Raw genomic sequence first — 20,448 nt, 5'->3', positions numbered from 1 at the left:
TAATATAATCATCATAGATAAAAGATTTATAAAAAAAAAAACCATAAAAAAACCATCATAGATAAAAGATTTATAAAAAAAACCCATAAAAAAACCATCATAGATAAAAGATTTATAAAAAAAAACCATAAAAAAAAATACATAATGAATTAATGATAGAGTGTTAGAGTTGTCCATCTGTCTGGGATATTGTAATCTATAATTAATTTATTAGGTTATCTACGGTCATAAAATTGCTACTCCTAATATTTTACTCAATCATGTGGTAGAGTGATTAGATTAATTGTGAGTTTATGTGACTCTTCTAGAAGAATCATTCTTGAATTTGTCTATAGGAATTAAAATTTGTATACATTGCTTTCTTTATAATGTAGGGTGTGTTTTTTCACCTGATTTTCACTAATATGAACTTATTTTAAATTAAATGAATTTATTTGAACTTAATCGAATTTAGGGCATATTCTCATTGACTGAACTGAGCTGAACTGAACTGAATTTCAACGTATGAGAACAGACCCTTATACGAATTTATCTTAATTTAATTAAATTTATCTAAATTTATTCAAACTTAATTTAGTTATAATTTGATGAACTTGAGTAACCCTTATCTAAACTTATTTTTTCCGAACTAAACTTATTTAAACTTTAATTGAACATTTTAACTTAATTGAAATTATATCAACTTATTATATTTGAAATAAGTGAAAATGAGGGCCTGTTTACATTTACTGTACTAACAGAACTGAACTGATTGGAGTTGAACTAAATTGAACTAAAGTGAGCTGAAATGAATATTTTATGAGACATGGAAATTAAAAGCTGAACTGAACTGATTGGAGCTGAGCTATACTGAACTGATTGGAGCTGAGCTAAACCGAACAGAATTGAAATTAAGTAAATGTGAACAGGCCTAAAGGTGAACAAAATATGTCCTTATTCATCAAGTTAACTCGGAATCAGAATTAGGACCATAAAATTAAAGCTAAGATTTATTGTGTACAATATATATATGTGGAACTTCTAGAATATTAATCTTGAGCACGTTTTTTCCCTACTTTTCTTTCTTATTCTTATATAATCAATATACAATATATTATTTTTACTGGGGCGGTTACCACGTATGGTACGCGCACCATAGCTAGTCATGTCCAGGGAACTCTTTTAGCTCGGCCTTAAACCACAAATTTAGTTGTTGACAATTAATAAATATGCAAACAACATTCTTTGCGGCATAAATGTCCCCTCATCATTTTATAAGTGGCCTCTTTCAATAAACATGTTTCTTTACATTGCTAATATATTGATAATAGGATGGTGAAGGCAATGAGTAGAGCATTGTGTATACGCCTTCATCATCACATTTGCAACTGATTTATAATTAATAATAAAAAATATATATATTTGTATGAGTATAAAATACATATCAATATAAACTTTCAAATAATTGATTTTACATTATTAGTAATCAAACACATTAATGATTAAAATGATGCATTGACGAAGGACAAGTAATAAGTCACAAACCAAATCGATAGCGGTTACCAAACACACAAGTACACAAAGAAAGAGGTCTGGGTGTTTAATTTCCAGCTTAGGCAAATCAAAGAGTAGGTTATCCCTACTATTGATGGGGCTTTAACACAAATATTGTACATATAATGGTACAACCTGATTAGATACAAATCATATACGTGTCACGTAAAATGTTGTTGTTGGCCTAATAATTTCAACAATTCATGTTCTAGAATCCTTTGACCAATCATTATATCCCACATCACATGCTTCATACTTTCACATGCTTTCTCTTTCCCTATTCATCTTCAACACTTTTTACTATTCTCCTTTTATTTTATTTATCTTTATTTATTTTTATCAACGTTACGTACTAAATTTCTTTTTACCTTCTTTATTTTTTCTGAAGTCAATTAATTGGTTTCACAAAACGTGATTCATGGGGTAATAAAGTAATGCGAGAAATGCATTATTATTACATGCATGCAAAGCTCTTTATGTGAGTGTTATGGAGTTACTCGTATTACTTATTGGATTAATTTAGAAACCATTAAATAAATAAATGGTATTCGTATTATTTAGAATTGATGAACAATTATTTCCAAAGGCAAAGGGATCTTATAGTATATACATGGAATAATGGCAATTTTCTGGGAGCTATGCCCAGTTAATTTCTCAGATAAACAAAATTTGTTTATCTGATGGTATAATTGTCTTTTCAAGTACCAATAGAGGGGTATATGCGTCTTTTATGTACTAGTTAAGGGGTACATGTGTAATTTTCTCACCAAACAGTAAAAGCAAAAGGCAAACAGTAATTGGATAGCTTACCAAAAGTATTGAATAAATGACCCTGCTTTTTCAATATATTTACAAAAATGCCATACAAAAATTCGTTTATCTGGCAGATTAACTTGTATTTTCCCATTTTCTGGCACGCGGTTAGAAAAAAAGGTCGATTTTTTTACTCAAATGCAAAATTACAAATTGACAATGAAATATGGCACAAGTTTAATCACTGATCGACATGAAATTGTCTACGACATAATTAAATTCACATCGATTTGGACTATAGTTATACTCACTAACATCCATTAAACTTATTAAATAAATCATAAAACATTGACATCGTTCACGTTATAAATTTAAGTGTCTTACATAAATATATATGTTTTGCACCAAAAAAATAACTATATGATACTGAGTTTTATAATGAATTAATAACCAAGATAATGTGAATTAATCTAACTATAAAGACATGTTCATGTTAATGATTGCAAGTGAGTTAGAATTCATATCTATGATGGGTGTAATTATACACCAAAAAAGAAAAAAGAAAAGAGAGAAAAAAAAAAACCCTTAAAACTTGCCATTGATGACATATGAATGATTGATACATACATCCTAAGGTTATGTATACAAAGTTAAATTATAAGACAATAAATGAAATAAAAACATTAATCATGTCAATCGATACATGATTTTGTCATATTTTCTAGCTAAATTAATACAATTAATTAAGTAATTTAATAGACCTCTTTCGCCAAAAAATAATAAATAAAAACAATAGACCTCCACAATATAATCTTGATGCAACATGTGGTATGTATCGGGGCTTAATTAATACGGAGTATGAAGTATATATGGATCATCGCTTACATGAACCAACGTCATTATATTATTAGATTGGAAGATGATACCCATGAATCAAACCAATAAGCTTCAAATATTACTCATACTATTTTTTTTTTTTTTTTTTTTGAAACCACTCATACTAGATTTTATGATTCAAAAGAGATTTAATATACCATGTTATTAAATTTTGAAATTGAAATATTGGACACTTTAGTTTGGTTTTTATAATAACATCATTGTAGTTGTAACCGAATTTAAAAATTGTATCTGATTTGATAATCATATACTCCGTATATTGATTCGGGTGACCTATTTTTGGATCAAATACTGAATAAGGTTTTCGAAAAGCCCTAATACGTATATCAGACCCTTGACATTATTGAAGGTGCATTGGCAAATGACAATACACAAAGCTATCGAGTTATCCATACAAAAGGTGAAAAGGAGTAGCACAATTATCCTACTATAAAATGTGTGCCATAAAACAGTGATAAATAAAGGTCCCTATGAAATTGCTTTTGCTTTAAATAATTTTAAATCCTTTCAAAAAAAAAAAAAAATTTAAAAAATTAAAAAAAAAAACAATTCTAAATTTAGCTAACTTTTTTTAATTACTAATTCTAGATTAAAATAATTATTCTTGTCTTTTATTACATATTATTGTTTATGAGAAAGGGATAGCTCAAATCGTTAAAACTCCCCTCTAGATTACAGGTGATCTTAGGATCAATCCTCAATATCACCCGTCCTTGTGACTCTCTAAACACTAAAAAAGACATATTATTTGATCTGTATTGTTTATCACTTAGCTTTAACATTGTATGATTACATTGATTCTGATTTTTGAGCTATTGCAAAAGTAAAGAATATTATATATTCGTTACTCCGTACATAATAAGAACAACTTTGAAAAATTAAAATTAAGGAATCTAGAATAATTTTACCCGTGCATGCATGACGACGCAAGCATACATTTTAAGTTTCCCCAACTTTCCCGGTGATGAGATATTGAGATCCAAATTGGACCAATTCACACGTTGTTTGTGCCTCAAATTTTCTACTTTTTTCTAGATTATTCTTTTTTTCTTTTGTTAAAAAGATTTGATCATTAATTAGTACACTAGCATTAGTATTATTAATTAAATAATTAAACAATGTGCTACAATTAAGGTTGATGTTATTGACCTGTAATAAGATAATTGAAGGTTCCAATCATGGTCAATATAGTCTAATATTTAATTATATAGTTTGTCTAGTTGTCAAAATGTCAACTAGTTCCTGCTGCAAATAATGTTTAACGATATCATACTTTGCCTTGAATTTTTATCTTGACCAATGACAATCTTTGCTAAGTCATATTAGCTCTGAAATTAATTAATGTAATTTCTCATAAATTATAATATAATAATTATAGTAAAATAAATAAAAGTCTATGCTCTAAAAAAGAATTTTTCTACACATGCCCAACTTATATATAGATTAGTCCGTAATGCGAAGTACAAGGAATTTTGCTAGCATGTCAAAGCCTCTAGAAGAAACACAATTATTCAAAGGTCATGGTACATATATTGAAAAATAATTAGAAATATAAAATGTTTTGTTTATAATTCCACTCTAATAATTTGCTACGCGGTATAACTCAAATATAATTAAGCAAATTTAATTATAATGTTACCATATGTCCAAAGTAGTAATAAGCTTCATTTCTAAACATATGTTTTACTTCAACGGTTTTCATGCATTTTGAAATATGGTACAAACAAAGCTAAGCGAGCTAGCAGGTGGGCTGACCATTGTGCTGGCTCATGTCACAAATTTTAATAATTATTATTATGAATAACTCATGGCCCATTGGCGTGTCGTGTATCAACGAGCTTATGACAGACTCGTGTCATGTCAAAATTTCTTAATATCATAACTCATATTTGAGTAACTCTGGGCATGCAAACCTTCACATGCAATCACAAATGCTGAAAATGAAGCACTTAGCAGAGAATCATCTTGCGTGCGTAGGCTGCGCAAAAAACTGTGTGCAACATCTAAGCTTGCTTGCAACCTTTGGTTCTCTTGTGCCCTGATTTAAGGTTTTACATCTTTGTGGCATGATTTATGTAATGTTTTAAATTTTAGTTTCTCCATATGGCGGCTACTAGGAATTTACTCGGGGAGCAATTTAGGATTGTTTGTTTAGGGTTCCACGATCTATTAATATTCCAATCAAGACCGTGGTTAGGTGATCATTCATATTGAAGCCTCAAAGCCGTCATGCCACATTAGAGAGCTGGGCATCGTGCCATGCCGGGCTACCGCTGGCCGTGTCTCATCATGCCAGGAGGTTGGTCGTGCCGTGTCGTGCCGGGCTTGGGTGATGGCGGGTCGTGCCGTACCAGGTCGGCACACCCCAGCCCACGGTACGACGCGGCCCACGTGCCTGACGAGCTGGGTCGTGCCGACCTACGTGCCAACCCATTATTTTTATTATTAATTACCACCTCCATTTCATATTTTTGGCAACTTTGGGGTATTATTTGTAAGATATAAAATATTCTGAAGTTGCAAAAAATATGAAACGGAGGTAGTAAATAATTTTATTATTAATTAATTAATTTTAATATATATTTTTTTTATATTGTCATGGTTCGTTTATTATTATTATTATTATTTATTATTATTATTATTAATTATTATATTTATTTTTATTAATTTTATTATTATGGGTCGTGTTGGCGGGTCAAAAGTTCTTACCGCCGGCGGGCTCTTGCTGGGTTTTTATTTTTTTGTTCACGGCCCATAGCCCACCCCTCGTGCCTCGTGCCATACCGCTCGTGTCGTGTCGGGCCTCTACCATCCCATTCCCGTGCCGCTTGCGGGCCAGCCCGGCTCATGCCAGCTCTATGTATTCATCATGTTCTTTCTCCATTATAGTGAATTGAATTCCTCACTTGTGGATTAGGTCTAGTTGGCTAACCAATTCCATGTAAACCCTTTTGTGTCAGTGTGTTTAGTTTTTTTATTTTCTTAATTTATTGCCTTCACAACCTTTATATTCATTGATCATTACTTCACTCTAATCAAATACAACATCACCTATATCTCAACTAAAAAGGTATGAAGAAAATGAGACATGTGAATGGCATAAATTTGCATTACATGGGTAGTGAACTAGTGACTAGCTTAGTGTGTAATAACAATAGGTTTTTCAATTCTTACAAATTTACTTAAAACTTCAATATCATTATGAAATCTTCCTTATAAAAGACGATGATTGTTGAAGTTTGCAACTTTAATAAATTTCATTACAATGATTTATTAAGAGATAATGATAATGAATTAATGATGATATGAATGCCATATATATATTGCCTTGTAGCGCCACTGGTACAAATCGTCCTTTTGCGGACCCTTAATTGTGATATTATAAATTATACACTTGATTAGTCGACATTGATGTTTTGTACTCCGTACTATGTAATGATATTTACCCTTTTTTTAAAAAATAATTTGAATTTTGGCTTTATTTAAAGAAGTTGAGTAAACGGAAGGAAAACGTGATTAGACAAAATAGTAAAGAAAAAACACCACCACTAAATATTTGATTTGTGCAACGTTATTGAGCCAATTGGGTGGATGTGATTTGGGTCTTTAGGTTGTCCACTTCTAGCAATAAAATCACTTAACCTTAATCTTGATATAATGTTATGTCATTACTCATAATGTATAACTTCCAATTTCACAAGATAGAAAAAAAAAAAACATTTTAAAATCAAACGTTGGCTCTCACCATCCTTTACATTGCCAAAATATAAGATCACATCACCTGTTAAAGGATCAACTCAATCAAAAATTTAAGGTGATGCGTGAAGTCCATGATCGGTTTATATACTCCTTCACACCCCCTCATATGAGAGCCCTATTGGACTTGAAATGTGGATATAGCATGAGCTCCTCCATACCCAGCGTTTAATATTTATTTCACTTTGAAAGGAGGAGTGGATGAAATTCAAACCCGACCTTTGTGTCACGCTAGCTCTGATACCATGTTAGAGGATTAATTAAACCAAAAGTTTAAACTTATGGTTGACGTCCATGATAGGTTTATATACTCTATCATCACCATCATTTAATTAATTAGCTTGAAAGTAACAAATTTAATTTTAACATCAAGACTGAAAACAATTGTTAAATATCACGTCAGTTCATTTCAGGTTCAATCAGTTCAATTCACTTCATTTCCTAATTTCCTTTTCTCATAAAATATTCATTTTATCTCTATTCAGTTCAGTTCAGATTATAATGCTTGTATAATGCAAAAATTCTCATAAACAAGGACCTTAACCAAAGATTACTCCTTTCTTGTTGTTTACCTAAATTTACTTTTTGGATCACCGCCTCATATTTTAAATGTCAATAGGGAGCTCATATCTTTACTTCCAATAAAAATTACATTACGTTACGTTCAATCTCACTAGTCACTAATAATATTCTTCGATCTCTCACATCTATTCTGAATATAACTTGAGAGAGCATATATATATAATTAATTAAGGACTAAGGAAGTGCAATGATATGATTGCTCTAATAGAAAAAGGCAATAATTTTACAACAAGGAAATGAGGTGACATCATAAAATGAGTATGTGCAAAAAGCATAGGTTTCAATCACGTCTTTTGTGTATGCATATTTCAGCATGCTAACAACCTCCACTACTCACTATTTTTTTAAAAAAAGCAAATAATGCAACAGTATTATTGATACGCCTAACGCCATGCATCACAAATTTCAATCTAGCTTTACATACCTTGTTTAGCCCAACCATGATTTTGATATGTTTCCGCAAGTGTATGTTAAAGATTTTGCACCAAAAAGGGACATTTTTTTAAAAAATGCCCAACTGATTCACCGAAGCTTAGCTCCAACTACATCCGGATTCGACTCGGGTAACACACCTGGCTTACGGTGGGTAAGTCTCTCAACAAGAGTTTCTACATATACGGTGAGATTCGAACTCGAGACCTCCCTTAAGCAACATCAAATTGCTTACCACTTGAGCCAACTCTTGTTAGTTACCAAAAAAGGACATCCCTCATGCATTTCTTAACCAAAATAGGGGTATCATATGTAAACCTCATATACTAGTACAACCAATAAAAAAAAAAAAAACCATTTAATTATACCTCTTCGCTAGTAATAATATCCTTATATGTTACACATAATTATTCGAGAGTGCTCCCATTTGCTATCCTAAGAGACAACTAAAAATCAAACGAAATTCACTACGGGTCGATTCTCTTCAGCTTAATTTCAGTTCAACTCAGTTCTTAATTTCCTTATCTTATAAACAATTATGTTCAGAGCCTATGTCTCACGTATGTAATGCCATAAGGCCCATAACTTATTTCATTCAATTTATCATGTTTGAACTTACCCTATTTTAATTTATATGAAATTACGTGCGGATAGAAATGTGTTTTGTGATGGAGATATACTTGAAAATGATCCTATATGATCATATTCGATCATAAAGATTCCAAGATCATATGCAATTCATATTGAATTGAATTTCAACAATAGGAAGACCATGGAAATTAAATGTCTTTGATGAAATCCAAGTGTGTACTTAACAGTTAACACACTCTTCTATGAGATTAACTTAGCTTATTGCTTGTATCAGCAACTAGCTAGGCATGCATATGAAGTATATTTCCAATCAAGCTATCTTTCTTTCTCTTTCTCTTTCATTATCAACATGGCTAACTTCTTGACCGTAGAATGAGTCAATGAGATCTAAAACTTGTTCATTACCCAAAACATGCAAGCTCATTCCCTATGTAAAAATGAAGGTTCATTAGTTATGGAAACTAATAAAGTTACATACAAAATTTATGATATATTCCGTAAGAAAGAATTTTGATGTTGGATTAATGGATTATAGAAAGAATTTTGATGTTGGATTAATGGATTATAGACTTTGTTTGGTTCAACTTTTTTTTATTTCAAAATACCTATACTAATGTCATTGTATCAAAACTTATACTGCTTGAATTTGTTTGAACTTATTTAATTTTCTGAAAAAAGACAAGATAAAATAAGTTATGACAAACAAACTCTTATGTGACAATGTGCTTTCTTATGTGTAAAGCAATTTGTTACGCTTTGCATTTTCTTTTTATTTGTTACACTTTGACCTTCACGATCTCCAATGCAAATCTTTGCCGACAAATATATTCAATTAGGTATGTGTAAAATTTATAAAACATTAATATATAGAGAATTCATTTCAAGAGTAATCAAACATCCCACATAACATCAAAAAATTACGAGTACTATATTAACTTTGACTTAGTCCTTTATTTATCAAACATTTATAAAATAAAGGACGTGCAATAATATATATGGAGTCTAGTAATTTCATTATTTGTTCAAGAGTGTTTGTTACGGGTCTCAAGTCAAACACAAACACAAACAAGATCTTAAAAAGCCAAGTTAAAAGTAAGTAGAAATAACGTTACATAAGTGCTTGTAAGAAAATATCTATTCCCTCTTGTTTCTAATTCTTTCAATGTTAACGTCAAATTATACATCAAATTAGACATAAAACACACACTTTAACGTTACATACACATTGGAATAAGACTCGTTTGGCCTTGTGCGCAATCTTTGTCATCTTTAGAGGTGGGACTAAACCTTCTTTTTAGAAATGGATTATGGAATCTAGTTGAGCAGTTGATTTGGTAAAGAATTGAAGGATTCTAAATAATAGACACAATTCATGTATTTATGGGACCAAAAATAATAATATCTAGCTACTACACTATACTACTTTTGTGTACAAGTCTCTATGCAATTATTTCTTAATTATCCATGCAAATATATCATTTTTAATATTTGCATTTTATGGTTTCAAGTAAATGTTAAAAATAAAGAAACAAATACTATCAAACAAAAAAATAAAAGTATTATTGATTTATTAGTATTAGGTTTTATTGATATATATTTTCTTAAGATAATTATACCAAAAAGTTGGTATATGAATTGATGTTTAAGCAATTATATAAAAAAAAAAATTTGTGACGTTTATGCTGAAATAATTAGCATCTAAAAGTACATTTATATTACGTATAACTAATGAGATTCATGTTTGATTGGGTACTTTATTTCCAAGCAACCAATAAAAGAAAATTATCATGAGATTTTTTCAACCAAAGAATTTGTAGCAAAGACTTAATCTTAATTAATTTGGCCTACTATTGATTTGGTTTGCATAAGATGGCTTCTTTTCTATATTTTGATAAAAAAAAATTGCATTTGGAGGTTTAGGACATAAAAAAGGAAAGATTAGGAGATTTAATTTGTTGTGAAATTATAAACCAACTTACGATTCGTCATCAAATTATAAATGTAAGCACACCATTGAACTGCCCTCACTAAAATTAGACGTAATAACATTAAATAGGTAACAACCTCTCTCGATCTTGCCTTGTTACAATACAAGTATCATATAAACTTAGTATATGCTAGCTAGTGACTATAAAATATAATTCCACTACTCCTAGGTTATACGAGTATCTGTTTCCCTAATTTTACTAAAAAAAACCCGTAAAACAAAAATCACTGAAAATTCAAAAAATGATTATTCACGGTTCACTCGTACTATTCATATTTGAAGGAGAGAATAGGATGTAAGAAAATTACGAAATATTATTTATAATTGGATCCCACAAAATAAGGTGAAAGATGATTAATTATGAATATAAGGTGAATAAAACATGATATTATTGGTCATGGTTTGGTTGATATCCAAATACTTAGAAGTAATAACTTGAATACTACAAGAATTTTGTAGGCGTGAATAAAAAACTCAATGTCAGAAAAAAAAAAAAAAAAAAAAAAAAAAAAAAACTTCCAAAAAAAATTCGAACTTCAAATATTAAATCAAAAAAATTTTACTCACTTCAAAGGTGCAAGTTAGAGTCTGTTCTGATTTACTGAACTAAACTAATTGGAGCTGAATTGAAATGAGCTAAAATGAATTGTTTATAAGAGATGAAAATTAGGAACTGAATTGAACTAATTAAAGCTAAAGTGAATTCACCGATGAACTGAACTGAAATATGAAACGTGTTCTCTGATTTGGAATTATAGGTTCTTTATTTGTTTTTGAGCTATATATTCTTTTAATTTATATATTTTTCAATAATACGACCCATATATCATGTTCATTTTATTTTTGAATAAAAAATGAACGTGTGTGTTTTGGATTTTTTTTTAAAGTATTCTTTAGTTTTCAATGCGGAGATCAGACATGTTATTTGCAATCAACTTATACATTACATTTTTTGTTGATTTTTGGATTTATGTACATTCGTTTTATTTCTTATTATGTTATTTTAGGGTCGGTCCATATTCATTTGTTTTAGTTTGTATGTACGTTATTTGAATTTGAATTTTATGTTCATAGGCTGTGTACCCGAGTGCACAAACCAATTATTTAAGGATGGGAAATTTCATAGAAATTCAAGTATATAACATCCAAAGCTATAACCAAAAGCAACTAAATGGGAACTTATGTAACTAAATTAAGGCCAAAGTAATCAGATACATGTCATGATTGTCATCCTAGTTAGGCCCTTATAATTGCTAGTCTTCTAGCTATTGTATTTGCTTCCTTGTTCTTGGATGAAAGTGAGCTTACAAAAAATATCAATAATAATAAATAAATAATTTTTTAAAAAAAAAAAAAAAAACCAACAATGTATAATTTGAGTATAGTGTGTCTAGAAGCTTTGACATTAAACATCTAATTAATTCTCTAGGATTAGATGACGTATGTGGATTTCTTTCTACAATTGAAACTTTGAAACTTATATCTTTGGACTTGACCACTTTCTTCCGCTTTTTAAACTAAGAAACCTCTCATTAGACATGCAAAACTTGTCATTTCCTTAGTACTTATTCTTCTATCACATGTAATACTATTATCATCTCTTTATCCATTGAGCTTAGCTCAGTCTACAGTACATTAAATTTTTATCGTAGGGAGTTAGGTAGTGACATAGTGTTTTCTTCACCGGAATTTTACATACGTAGTACATGTCTTATTTATTAGTTACGGTATAAATTATATATTGAAATACTTATTTTATCGATCTTATGCTTCGTATAAGACCTCAATTATCAGAATTAACATTTTTCTTATTTTATACAATTTTATTAATCTTTATATAATAGGAATTCCTTATCCATATTATATCTAAATTAACTTATTAATTAACCTTTTATCTATTTTGACATTAATCTTATTCCATATACTATCTCTGTTTCTTATCATTAACGACAAAAAAATATATTATCTCTCACAAAGTCTCTGTATTACCCATTTAATTTGTTGCATATAATAGAAAACAGAGGTCGTAAAAGATGAAAGAATACAATAGTTCTACCAAATGTCTATCACCTAATTTATGATTTCAATACCGTTGGCAATTTCTATAATACTTCTATAATTGGAGATTTGATAATACTTTTTTTTTTTTTTAAAAAAAAAAAAAAAGGTTAGATAGCAGTATTAGGTAATTCTGAGAATGAAGTGATGATGATACAAATTCAGCTACTTGTGCGTCTTGTAGTGTTGTTAATTGCAAAGATAGAATTGGATAATTACTAAAATGAAGTGAGCTCAACTATGTTACCACTACGTTTAATCTGTTGTTACATGTCAATTTCTTTCATTTTTTGCCTTTGTTTCCCATCATTTCTTTTCTTTCTTTCTTTCCCATTTCCTTTAATTTTGATTTCACTAAATTGTGTTGATATAATAAAATGGTGGCGGAGTCCTTACCAATTAAATGTGTTATTGATAGAGATTTTTTCCTTATCTATTACATTCCTTTTTAATATATACACCCCTGTCACTAAAACTATATCTTGATCCTCGTAGTTGGGTTAGTTGTAGGGAATATGGTAACAATGAATCCCATATCCATTTATGTACGCCTTTTTTAGGTCATGAATAAATTGGATCGATCAATAATTATATGTTTTTTTTACCTTGATAATTGAGGGTTTTTATTTAATTACTGCAAGCTGAAATATGGTTTGAAGAGAAAAGTCAGGTTATTTGTTTACATCAACTAAAAATTAACCAAAAATATTATGCTAGGCATGTCTTCTTGCTAAAGAATATGTCATGGAACAGCTAGATTACAGAAGGCAATTAGAAGAATTTATCAATAGTTTGGCTAAATTCTCTTAACATGTAAGGCTGTACGTATGCATATAGTTTAAACATCACATAAATTTTTTATACTACTAATTCCTAGGTTTCACTTAAACATACTTAGTGTATGCATATATATAGTTTGTTTTATATATCTAGTTTGTTTTATATTCTTAGCAACAAGGGATGACAAAGGACTTGAATGAGCTAAAATTGGGGACGTAAAATAATATCCATCACTATATTTGATAAGAAAGTTATTATTTCTTTGTAAGGAATTTTCAACGGATTTTGCAATGTGAATTACAAGCGTAACTACTTTGTCCTCTTATTATATACAATTGTGATCACGTATTTTAAATTTCCTTGTTACAACAATCTTAATCTATACTTCGATTATTTACCGGGACTATTTATTAAGATAACGCGTCTTTCATCATCACTTTCACGCATCTATGTACCACCCGTGCATCGCACGGGCGAAAACCTTGTTACATTCATAAACCATGTGAATTTTTATCTATTAGCCAATTTTGTTGGAGGCGAATAGTTCAACCAACGTGTTGGACCACTATGAAATAATTCGAGTGTTATTTTACGCAGAAATATGCACAATAAATCCAAGCTTCGGTCCATAGGTTATTTTGGGCTTTTGTGGAATGTTTAGATGGACTGAGTTATTTTTGGGTATAGCTAAAACGAGTGATGTTTCTTAAGCCCCCGACAGTACGTTAGATAGTGGTTTAATACGACAGCAACTAATTTAATTTTTATTTTTCCCTATTTTCTTATTTTAAAAAGATCATAAGAAAATTAATTTTTTTATTATTCATGTTTTGTTCTTTTACTTTAAATACATTTGTTATTATTGTTGTTATTATGCCCTTTTTTTTTTTTTTTTTCAAATATGTGATCTTCATTTTACTATTTTAAACAATTTTAACACTAATGAAAGCATGAGAAAAAGTAATGATGTTAAAATTTGAAATTATTATGTACAACAGCAAAAGCAATAACAATGTATCTAGAAATATACTTCCTCTGTTCGTTCCAAATTAATTCACACTTTTTTTTAATCACATTTATCAATGTAAAATTCAATCGAAAATATATTTAATTATACAACTATAAAAAAAACTGAAATTAAATTATAATTAATTACACATTGAATACAGGCGTAACAAAATCCCACGTGACTGGGTTTTATGAATTGGTTTCTTGGCGGTAATAAAATAAGGAGTAATTGGAAATTCAGGTATCAAAATCAGCCAGTTTGAGAAAATAAAAATAGAGTAAATTGCAACATGAATGGACCCAAACTTGACTGGGTAATGACCTAACAAGTTGCATGATTTATATTGTATTTCCTGGTCCATTAAAGAGGACAATGACAGCCCAAGAACAAATCAAGTCTTTCAACTAGAGACTAGGTCAGTCTCAAGAACTTTGATGCTTACAATTGAACAGTTTCTTTCCCTTCTATATTTCAGCAAATCTATCAATCGATTACGAGTTCGAATTTGCCTATCATAGGCTCATAGCTAACAACAAAATTGCAAAGTGATGGACAAACGATATAAGTCTAATTTAGCATGCCCACATGTTGATTGATGAAATTTTGCCTCAAAAAGAATGACATGCAACATTGGAAAGATACAACCAAGTACAAATAAGTTCCTAAAGCTGTAAATGGATGAAGGGTTATTCAAAACTAATCCTCCTTTTTAGGAAAAGGATGTTACAATGTCCAGAACATGATTTTGTTGGACTTGTAGGGTGTAAACAGCCAATCAGTAATCGAACAAGGCTAAATAATTTTGCTCACTTGTAAGACTTGGAAATCTCCAGCACCAACTTATCCATGAACTGGCATTTTCGATGAAATCCCCAGCCTGGGTTACTCTGCATCACAGATTAATTCAATATTACTACTGTGTATTAACGATTGAAACCACATTTTTAAAAGAGAGTTCAACCAGTAGATAACATGATCATTTAAAAGATTATAAACACTATCATGCAGCTTAATAATAAAAAAAAAACACTATTATTCTCAAGCATGAATAAAGCGAGTACATTTCTGCTTGAGTGAAAAACATAAAATTCCTAGAGGGTTCAAGCAGGGTGGGTTGTCCCTCCAAAGAATGTTGTTTGTTTGCTTGTCTAGGTAGTATCCACTATCCAGTAAATATTGAGTTTCAGGCATATTTAAAAAAGCGTCAGATGCTAGCTGAAACATTAGCCATCACATGCTTTCCAAACAAAGCTCTGTACTTGATAAAATCTCAAACAAACATACACACTTGGAAGTTCAAAAGAGATTATGTGCTCTCTTCTCACCCCCACACCCTAGAACATTATTATCTCAGTAGCACAAAAGTGGGGTGATCACCATCCTTTTCACAAAGCTTACATCCCTAACAGTTCTATGCAATAAGACAAAGCAGCTAAATCTATCAAATAAGTCCATACTAATGCCCTCTTATAGAATATGTTGGCCTATACGTGCAGCTCTATAGACTCTCACACAAACTTCAGCCTACTCCTTCCTGTCCCAAATTAAATGTCCTGCTAGGCTTTGGCAATTAAATAATTATAATGGAGTGGCATTTGCATGTTATAATGCGATAAAAATTGAAACTGGATGGAAAAAGTAGCAAGAGGAATAGAAATTTTGATGAAGCGAGAAAAGGTACCGAGAAAGTGAGGTTCTAATATAGCTGTCAAATCAGGGGTGCAGGTTGTGTTCAGTTTGGAGGGTTGGGTTGGGCTTGCGGGTCAGAGTGTTCATGCAGGTCAGATAAGAAAATGGTTCATTTTGTATTTGGTCAGATTGTTCTCAGGTCAGGTTGATTTTGGACAGCCGTAAGGTTCAGGGTGGGTGGATTTTTTATCTTATTTTTTTTTCTTTCCATTTTTAGTATATAGCCAATAATATTACTTAGGAACAGAGGGAGTATGATATAATTAGTACATCTCTCTATCAAAAGCAGAAACATTTACTTTCCTTAATTGTGTAGATGCACATAGATGACACTAAGTTTCTAAAAATTCATCCACGATCGACATACCAAAAAATAACTGATCAGCATCCCACTTAGAGCCCGGTAGAGATATCAAAATCTATATCACTTTCTTAGCTTTTATATATTTGGATCAACATCTTAACAATTCTGATCTAGTGAAGTAAGAATAGAAAGAGAAAAATAGTAAAAGAAATTTCAAAGCTTATATTATACATGTGCCATGGCAAAGAATTGAAGCTCAAATGCTTAATGCACCACAGATATTTAGCAGAAAGTTAAGGTATTATACTGCCAAAGGTTACTCCTAAAAAAAATTTACCCTAAAAATGTACTTTGCAAGGGAGGACAGACCAACCTGAAGTGAGAGAACAGCACGGTCCGCGAAGTGCTTCACTGAATTTGGTGCACTAGGAGGAAGAGTTTTTGCAACTCTTTGCAGTTCTTCATGTTGCTGCTTTGCTGTTACCGTGTCAGGCCCACAATAATGATCCACAATCTCTTTGAAAAGTGGCACCTTCTCCATTGTTTCCTTCATAATTTCCTGATAAAATCCATACAATAGGTTTCAGTAAATAAAAATGGATATTGGACCAGAAGAATGAATTAATCATCTAAACAATTAGCCACGAGGAAAAAACATTCCAAAATGCTTAGAAATAGAAGATACTCAGGTAGCTTAAGAGCTATGCATCTCACTATCTTGCTAGGGAATAAAAAAATCTGCAGTGTAAAGATATCATAGAGAAGACAGGAAAAACAACTTCTATCTCTAGAATCATACATACAAGTAAGCCAACTCTGTAAAAGAGAATTAAAATCATATTCTGTTGTCAGTCAATGAATACCAATAGTTGGGAATCGATTTCCAATACAGCCATGGAAACCCCCATCTATCCTTAGAGAGACAAACTTGCTCCTTGTCATGGAAACCCCCATTATGGACAAATGGAAAATCAGGTCAGGAAATGCAATTGGATGCCAAATTATGATCATTCCATGGGTAACTCAGCAGTGAATTCATTATCTAAAAATGCAAATCATAACTTTCAACTTCATTATACGGAATCATTAATAATTATTGTTCACGGATCAGTAGATAGTATGACTAACCGCATTACAGAAATAGAATGAAGAGACACAACTTATGCATAGGAGAAAGGAAGAGTCAAAGATAGAGAAGAGTGGGCAAGATCTGATATGTCAGCCTCAGTGAAGGAACCATGGTCATCCCCAAATACCACAAAGGCTTCAAAAGAGCTAATTCCCATATAACTAGTGCATATACCTCTGTGTGTGTTCAAATTTCTTCTCATCATAACAAGTCAGCTTAAATGATCTAATATCCATATGACTAGTGCATACACCTATGTTTTTATCAAAAAAAAAAAAAAAAAAAAAAAACACCTATGTTTGTTCTAAACTTAATTTCTATCTTAACATGTACGCTTTATCTCACAGTGCAATTAGTGCATGTAGAAAATGAAGATGGGTGAATGGATGATTTAAAAGGAAATCAAATATCAATGCAAGGGAAGTGGAAAAGGCCAATCTAAGCATCAAGGATTCCATATGCATCAAAATTCAAAGATACAAGAAACAACTTGCATAAATTTTTTCTTAATAAAAAACATTAATACTCATCTACAAGGGATTTAAATAGCATTGAAGAGGACAAGCTAATAGCAGAGCATGCAATGTAGCAGAATAATGCATACCTCCCACTCTTCTTCATTCTCTATTTCCTCATAAGCCATCAAGAATGGCTTCATCTTCTCAAGAGCATCACGAAGAGGAATAGGCGGGTTCTCATTAATATCAGGATTAGTCTCGAAATCTCCCATCAAGTATTCAGGCTCCAATTCGATCTACAATCCGAAGGTGAAGTTAACAAATGAAATAGCCTGTCCAAGTAATTATTTAAAAAAAAAAAAACAAACAGTGGTTATTACCTTAAGGTTGGTATCAAGTGCCTCAAGATACTCATCATCCTCAGGATCAGGTAAGACATCAGTACTCATGTCTTCAAATGCCTCTGACAGTTCAGCCATCCTGCTAGGTCCAAGTGCCTTGGCTAACTTCTCACCATCTGCATCATCACCCATGGCAAAATTCTCATCATCATCCTCATCCATTTCTTCATCTGAGTCATCTTTCAGTCTTCTAACCCTTCGTCTCCGATCACCTCCTCCTGCAGCACGCCCACCCTCTTTTCCATCGTCATCCTTGGACAAGATACCAACTGCCCTATTTTTCGCCTTCTCTAATTCCTCTTTGGTTAACTTTCTCCTTACACCAGCAGAGCCCGTATCTCCTTTCTCAGATCTATCTCTCCCTCTTCCAGCCTCAGAGGGAGGAGCACCAATTTGCTGCCTTGGCCTAAGATGCCGATTCTCTTCCTTAGCTCTAGTTTCCACAACCGGTCTTCTTTCAATGGTTCCCCTCCCTGATCCTCCTCCCAATACATTCAGTATATTTTCAGGAAAATTCTTCTCTCCAATGGGTTGACGAGGCATAGAAGCTACTGACTCAGCTTCAACACTACTACCTGTTGATTCATCCTTCTTAAGAAATATAGGCCTCTTAGGTTGCAAATCCTCTTCATTTCCCGCCTGCTGCACCGGACCACCTCTACCCCGACTTAACCCTAATTGCTGCCCCGGTGGGTTGGGAGCAACAAAACCATTATACGAAGGACGGAATGAGGTACCGTGCCCCCGTCCAGCAGGATGAGGCGATGATTCATCCGAATCATCCAATCCCTCATTTGAACCAGTCATTCCAGCCACAAAATTAAAAGCAGGAGAACCCGAGGCGGCACCTCGGCCACGCCCTCTACCTCCACCACCACCACCTCCTCCGCCAGAACCATCCCCAGCAGAAGAAAAGGCAGAACAAAAAACAAGTTTACTTGTCCTCCCAATTGTTGTGCTTCCTACACTACTAGGATTCATAAACAACCCAATTCTTCCTCTCATTTTCACCCCTTTCCCCCTAATTCTATCAAAAATAAATCAAGGGTTCACCTTGCCAATACAAAAAATTATCATCAGTATTCTAATCTAATGCTACAATCAAGTTTTATACATGGAATTGTGCAATTGTTTCAGTCTACAAATCAATTAAAAACAACATTAAAGCATTGATAATGAGAAAAATGTATGAACTTGAATTAACAAAGTTGCAATTGACAAATGGGGTTTACCTTTGAATATTGAATTTGATGAGGAAGAACCCAGTTTGCAGTTATTGTAACCGGTTGCGCGGCGTTGGTCGGAGCCACGATGGCCGCCGGAATGTAAGACGGTGGTTTGGTTGACGGCGGTGGGAAAGAGCTGGAAGTTAAGAATTAATTTTTTGGATTTTGGAAGTTGAATGAAATGTAGTGACTGCTTACTAGTGAGAGTTTTCAGAGATGGAATCGAAAAAAAAAATGAGAAGGAAAAGGATCGAACTTGCGATCTATGGGTAACTAAAGTACTTACGAGTTACGACACACAGTTATATACACCGTGGTGTACTGTACACATTGAAAATTTTACCCTCATTTTGAGGATTGTTTATCATTTAATTATTAAATGGAGAACAAAAATTAATATTAGATTAGTTGGTTGTACGGTGCACTCGAATGTATATAACAAATTTTAATTTACAAAGTATTTATTAAAGTGAAATTGATTGGTAAGGATTTTATATCCCGTACTAGTTTGAATTTGTTTGGTTTGTTGTTGGACTGGTTTTTACATTTCATTTAAAGAATGAAATGTGAATCTTCAAGGGTGAAGGGGATATTAAATGTGGATGCTTCATTAGTTGAGGAATGATTAATAAGTTTGAGTGTAACCGCTCGAGATTCAAATGGCACAATCCTTTTTGAAACCAGAAAAGTTCGAGTTATCAAATTATGCTTATTCTAATGGAAAAGATAGCACCTTCTAACTTTAAGGTTGGGGGTTCAATCCCTAACAAAGACACTTTGAGGTGAGAATCCCTTACCCTTCTCTCTCACTCTCAAAGTGTATTGTCCAGCAAATACTTGACCAATTTAACCGTCTTAAAAGG

At 31.9% G+C, this 20,448-nt stretch overlaps 1 protein-coding gene across 1 annotated transcript; it reads right to left on the bottom strand.

The window, feature by feature from the left end:
- Positions 1–14,813: 14,813 nt before the first annotated feature.
- LOC110720498 lies at positions 14,814–19,820 on the bottom strand. The gene is made up of 5 exons (XM_021899538.1): positions 19,592–19,820; positions 18,339–19,412; positions 18,105–18,254; positions 16,745–16,930; positions 14,814–15,265 (listed from the first exon to the last, which is right to left on the bottom strand). Exons 2-5 carry the CDS (start codon positions 19,362–19,364, stop codon positions 15,185–15,187), a joined length of 1,443 nt encoding a protein of 480 aa, XP_021755230.1. The 5' UTR covers positions 19,365–19,412; positions 19,592–19,820; the 3' UTR covers positions 14,814–15,184.
- Positions 19,821–20,448: the final 628 nt, after the last annotated feature.

The sequence above is a fragment of the Chenopodium quinoa genome, unplaced genomic scaffold (assembly GCF_001683475.1).
Source record: "Chenopodium quinoa cultivar QQ74 unplaced genomic scaffold, ASM168347v1, whole genome shotgun sequence".
In the NCBI taxonomy this organism is placed as follows: Eukaryota; Viridiplantae; Streptophyta; class Magnoliopsida; order Caryophyllales; family Amaranthaceae; genus Chenopodium; species Chenopodium quinoa.
Note: the sequence above shows the minus strand (reverse complement) of the source record. Positions and strands in the feature narration are given on the sequence as shown.

Excerpts from the sequence above, each read along its gene's own strand:
- LOC110720498 (XM_021899538.1), bottom strand. The coding sequence starts at position 19,364 with ATGAGAGGAAGAATTGGGTTGTTTATGAATCCTAGTAGTGTAGGAAGC. Across the intron at positions 18,255-18,338 it reads CACTTGATACCAACCTTAAG|ATCGAATTGGAGCCTGAATA; the intron begins GTAATAACCACT and ends TTCGGATTGTAG. Across the intron at positions 15,266-16,744 it reads GTGCTGTTCTCTCACTTCAG|AGTAACCCAGGCTGGGGATT; the intron begins GTTGGTCTGTCC and ends TCTGTGATGCAG.